This window comes from Magnolia sinica, chromosome 8 (assembly GCF_029962835.1).
Source record: "Magnolia sinica isolate HGM2019 chromosome 8, MsV1, whole genome shotgun sequence".
Lineage (NCBI taxonomy): Eukaryota > Viridiplantae > Streptophyta > Magnoliopsida > Magnoliales > Magnoliaceae > Magnolia > Magnolia sinica.
The window spans coordinates 78,327,828-78,333,827 of record NC_080580.1 but is presented as its reverse complement, the minus strand read 5'-3'; the positions used below and the strand labels follow the sequence as shown (position 1 = coordinate 78,333,827).

At 38.8% G+C, this 6,000-nt stretch overlaps 1 protein-coding gene across 1 annotated transcript; it reads left to right on the top strand.

Annotated features, from left to right (window-relative positions):
* The first annotated feature begins 1,748 nt into the window (after nucleotides 1-1,748).
* LOC131253475 (WRKY transcription factor WRKY24) lies at nucleotides 1,749-5,666 on the top strand. Its single transcript, XM_058254476.1, has 5 exons — nucleotides 1,749-2,133; nucleotides 2,682-2,870; nucleotides 3,026-3,612; nucleotides 3,878-4,039; nucleotides 4,929-5,666. The coding sequence occupies exons 1-5, from the start codon at nucleotides 1,792-1,794 to the stop codon at nucleotides 5,365-5,367; spliced, it is 1,719 nt and encodes a 572-aa protein (XP_058110459.1). The 5' UTR covers nucleotides 1,749-1,791; the 3' UTR covers nucleotides 5,368-5,666.
* Nucleotides 5,667-6,000: the final 334 nt, after the last annotated feature.

Here is a 6,000-nt window from a genome sequence, read left to right as displayed (position 1 = left end):
TCTAATTTATAAAACATGTGTATTCCAAGCCTCTATAAAACATGTGTATAATTACATTTATGTGGGGCTACACTTCGTGATGTTCCATACGAACCTATCGTTTGGATAAGAATGGCATGAGTAATCCATCCGTTCGTTCAAATGCTAACATGTTTTAAATAATGCTCATCTAAAGTGTGGCTCTTCAAATCATTGCAACATAACGTTAGATCCATTTTTTGGAGTCCTAATGCAAGGAGAAAAACAAAAAGAAGGAATAGGTGGGATGTATTTTAAAAAAAAAACAACCTTTCTTTAGTAGCTCATCATTCACCATAAGACTGCCAATAAATTACTTAAATATCTTTTATTTTGTCAAAAGTCTTTTTCATATCTTTTCATACTACATATTTTAACATTTCTAAATTAATTAGATGCAAAAATTTCACTCTCATTACCCATTATTTTCCTTTCATTATTTACTGCTGACATATTATGTATACATACATGAAGTAGATCCATCGATGAGGCCTTGTAGAATAGACTTATTCCACAATGGCTATTCATGAGCCTTACAAATGTTGCCCCATCAGAAAAGCTAGACAGCCTCAAAAAATGAGGTGCATCCAACAATCACCTTGGCCACGACATGAATTTGGAGGTTTTGAGATGGTTGTCCATCGTTTTCTATCATGTGCCCACATAATGATTAGATATGTCTGATTTTTGTGGCATCCACCAGCATGGCTAGTGTGCTTGAGTGCATAAGTGTTAGGGTTGAATAGTATCCACACAATTTGGTGGGCTCCACACATTTAATAGTGCATAGCCAAGTTAATAACCATATACAAGCAGGTTTGAAAAAAAAAAAAAAAAACTAAAAACCTAGCAGGGTGCGTTGTCCAACAAGCCTTTAAATGAATAAATAAGAATAGAGATATTCAGTGGAGTCTTAAGTTGCAATGCTCCTAGCATCATGGGTTCACCTGAAGAATCCAATCAATCGAATCTGAACCGTCCATTAAATCAAGGACACATTTCATGGATTCCCCAACAAATATCATACTAATCAGATTATCCAATCCACCTTGATTTGGCCTTAATTTCTATACCCATCCTTTTTCCAAGCCATGAATGGGATTTCTACAGTTGCCTAACAAAAGTGATTCTTTAGAATTATAAGCAATCCATGATGGTCCCTAGTCACAGTTAGGGCTATAATCCATGATAGACCCAACTTGAATTTGGGTCAGTTTGTTAAATCCATGGGTCAGGTTAGAGTTGGAAAACATAGACCCAGTTTGAAATCAGGTTGGATTAGGAGTTGGGTTGGGCCGAGTTAGGCCAGGTTCTGACAAGTTGGGTTGGTTTTAAGGTGGACACCTTGGTTTGGCATTTGGGTCAGGTCAGGTCTAGCTTGGTTGACCCTCAAGCGGATCCAACTGGCTCAAGGTGCACCCCCGATCACTGTCACAATTGACTCAGTCCAGCTACAAGGCTTTTTTAGTAATTTCAGGTCAATAATACCAGTGGCCCAAAAGCCCTAGCACAAAAATCTGAAGGGCAAAATGGTCATTTTAAGATAATATAGCTGGTGGTGGGAAAGATGCCCCTCAGCCGCCTCCAAACCAATCCAGTCAAACCCACAAGCTTTGACCAGAAATTCCACGTTCAAACCTTTCTCCCTCTCTCCCCCCTTCTCAGAAGATTCTCATGCCTAATGCAATATACGTGAGCATCCTCCCTACTTCTTCTATTTTCTTCTCTCTTCTCTCTTCCCATTCCATCTCTCTCTCTCTCTCATTTCCTTGCATGGGTTCTTCCACAGGTAGTTTAGACACCTCTGCAAATTCCTACCGGGCCTTCTCCTTCGCCAACCAATTCATGAACACATCATCCTATTCAGACCTCCTCAACGCCGATGATGACACCATCATCGAAAACCAACGGCCCAGAAACCCCCTCAGCCGTGGCTTCTCAGAGAGAGTATCCGATCGTCTCATCGGTGGTGGAATACCAAAATTCAAATCCATACAACCTCCCTCAATACCAATCTCTCCTCCAGCTGTCTCTCCTTCTTCCTACTTCTCCATCCCTCCTGGCCTTAGCCCTGCTGAGCTTCTAGACTCTCCTGTCCTTCTCTCTTCCTCTAATGTAAGTATAAATCCATTTCTCTTACTTCCCATGCAGTAATGCGTACACCATAGTTATGTGTATACACACCTTTTCAACTTTTATATCTATATACTTTTCTATTTAAATTATACACCATGTTTATGTGTATGCACCTTTTCCAAGTTCTATCCATATCTGTAATCTGTACTTGTCTTTTGTTTTTGGTATGTTTGCTTTTATAGATGTCTGATTCTTTCCAATTCAGTTTTATAATCATCTGAAATCTGATGTTTTCTGTTTCAGGGTGTGTTTGGATGATTCGAATTTAATGAAATTTCATGAAATTTTGTACCAAATTAGACTTATTAATTATGAAATTTTGTGATATTTGGTGCAACCAAACACGCCCTTAGATAAGCTCCAAATTTCCTTTCTACCCCATATCATATTTCAATGATTTTTTTTTTTCTGTGTTTGGATTAAAGATGTGCCAACCAATCTTACCTAATTCTATCTATATGTATCTGCCTCCTGGATATGTATGTATATATAATTTTATTTATTGATTTATTTATTTTGGTATGCAGATGATGTTATCTCCAACCACAGGGACATTTCCAACACACTCATTCAATTGGAGGGGTAGTTCTGGTAATTATCAGCAAGGAATCAAGGAAGAACAAAGGAGCTATTCTGATTTCTCTTTTCAACCTCACACAAGGCCTGCTACAGCCCCACAATCAATCTTTCAATCTTCATCCTCTATGATTTCCACGGTATGTTCTGATTTCCTGAAATGGGTCATCTCCACTATCAATCAAGATTGGAGAATTCAAAAGATTTTATGATTGTTTTTTGTAATTTCCAGTTTTGGGTCATCTCGATTGATGGTCTAATATCCTGGTTTTTTGGTTTTTTGATCTATCAACAGCCATCTGAATTCTCTGCATTGAAAACCAACATAAAATCTGAATACAACACTGCGGTCCAACGCGATCGATCTGAGATTCCCGCCAACGTGCAATCTAACATCCAAAGCAATAGTGGATTCCAATCTGATTTCAGTCAGGGACAACAAGCTCCTCAGCCCTTCAGAGAGCAGAGAAGATCAGATGATGGATACAACTGGAGGAAATATGGGCAGAAACAAGTGAAGGGGAGTGAAAATCCCCGTAGTTATTACAAGTGCACGTTTCCAAATTGCCCTACAAAGAAGAAGGTAGAGAGGTCTTTGGATGGTCAGATTACTGAGATTGTGTATAAGGGGACCCACAACCATCCCAAGCCTCAGTCTACTAGAAGAACATCAGGTTCTTCTTCTCAAGCAATTCAACCTTCTGGGTCTGCTGAAATATCAGACCATTCGTATGTGGGCCGCTCAGGCGCACCAATGGAAACAGTGACAACACCTGAGAATTCATCAGTCTCGATGGGCGACGATGAATTCGATCGTAGCTCACAGAGGAGCAAATCTGGTGGAGACGAGATCGATGACGACGAACCAGACACCAAGCGATGGTAAGCTTGATTTCTGAATTGAATATGTGTTAATCCAAACAAGTTTTGTAGAATACCAAAAAAAAAAAGTTCAATGGAGTGTTGTGATCAGGCCAACAAGCTCTACATATGTTTATATGTGGACCATTTGCAGTAATTGCCCATTTGAACCACTAATCGAATGGTTGCGATCGTCTGATAGAAGTGATCCCAACAGACGGTCGGACGGCTTAGATTAGCACCCATGGATCATCATATAATACCTTGTTTTGATATTTGATTTCAGGAAGAAGGAAGGTGAGAATGAGGGCATATCAGCATCTGGGAGTAGGACAGTGAGGGAGCCTAGAGTGGTTGTCCAAACAACCAGTGACATTGATATCCTTGATGATGGATATAGATGGAGAAAATATGGACAGAAAGTAGTAAAGGGAAATCCCAATCCAAGGTATTATTCATATTTACTCCCTTGTCTTATACTTTTGAAAATCTGTTTGGTTGTCACATTGCATTTTGTATACAACACAGAGGGACCCAATCATCTGCACCTACCCCTTTTTAATAAATAGACCTAACTTTCCGGTATTGTTTTCTCACCTAAAATAAACAAAAGGGATTGCTAATTTCTATTATCTAAACAAATTATGATGAAATTTCCACCTCTAAAATTGATAGTCTCACCCCCCAAATTTGGTCATCATGGGGTGGAGCTATCAATTTTTTGGGGTGACATATCATTCCCATTTTAGAAAAGGATGAAAGTTCCATGCTATGATATGAAGCTTTGACTTTTGAGTATTAGCTTATGAGTTTTGTGCATCGCATGCTTTTGATGGGCCCACTTCGAAAATAATAAAAGAAAAGAGAAGGAAAAAGAGGCTTGCTTATTCCATGTGCACTCACATGTGTCCACATGGGACGCGTGTGTAAGATCTAAGCTTTCAATCCCTCACGTGGGATGCGGATTCCCCGCGTTGACTTACGGTCGCATGCAACCTCCCCAAAAAGCAAATATTCTTATTCATGAAATGATAATTTTGTGTGTGTGTGTGTGTATATATATATATATATATATATATATATGGTGCTTTTTAATTGGGTGTGTTTTTAACTTTCAAATTTCAGACTATGCATAAATATTAAATACGCCTTAAATATAAAAGTTATAGACACAATGTGGTGCTTTTTCATTGGTTTATGTTAAAAAAAAATTTATAACATTCAAATCTCATACAGGTATTTATACATGTGACTGTGTTAAACTAATACATTTAAAAAGTTGAAAAACTTTCTTTAATTTTACATTATTGATTTTTATTTTTTTTTCCTATCTACAGGAGCTACTACAAATGCACTAATGTAGGGTGTCCAGTGAGGAAGCATGTGGAGAGAGCTTCACACGATTTGCGGGCCGTGATCACGACATATGAAGGCAAGCACAACCACGACGTGCCTGCGGCCCGTGGCAGCGGTAGCCACGCGATCGCCAGGCCATCGTCAGACAACAATGTACCAATGCCGATACGTCCCTCGGCCACAACTAATCACATGGCTGGTAACAACTCTCATTCCGGGGCAAGGCCACCAGCATCATCTGAGGCCCACACACCCTTCACGCTAGAAATGTTGCCGAGCCCTGGGAGTTATGGTTTCTCAGGTTTTGGTATCTCAGGGGGGCATTACATGAGCCAATCTCAGCCGTCGGATGCCGCCGCATTCTCAAAGACCAAGGAAGAACCGAGAGATGATTTGTTCCTTGAGTCATTGCTATGTTGAAAATTCTCTCGATTGGATCAGATACAAAAAAAAAAAAACATACAATAATAATTAGGATCAATTTGTTGTATTACTTACATTGGTTTGGTGTATATTTAGTAGGATTTTGGGTGTAAATTGAGAGTGATATAGAAGAGTTAATCTCATTCGTTCATTGGTTTGAAGCCCACTTTTGCTGGAAACTGGGCCTTTTTTTCCACTCTTGTATCACAAGCTTTGAAGAAAGAAAGAACACGTTTTGATTGTAAAATTGAATTTTTGAATTTATGATAATAGAAATAATATTGAATCATATGATACTTACATTAGATTTGAATTACGGAACTAACGATCGTCTATGCGTCAATAATGGAGATTTACATCATTATCCGGCTTAATAACCGGACCACTTTAGTAGCTCAATCTAAATAATCCAATGTTCTAATCTAAAGCGATGATTATGTGTGGCACACCTGGTAATAGTTTTACACCTTAAACCTCATGTTTTAATGATTCAGACCGTTATCTGATGGGATAATCTTGAATGGGCCATTACCCAAGAATCTCCCCATTGGAAAATCCCTTCCATCCAATCTTCAGTCCTTTTTTGTTGAATGTTGACCATTGCAGCATTTCCTTTCTTAATCATATGTT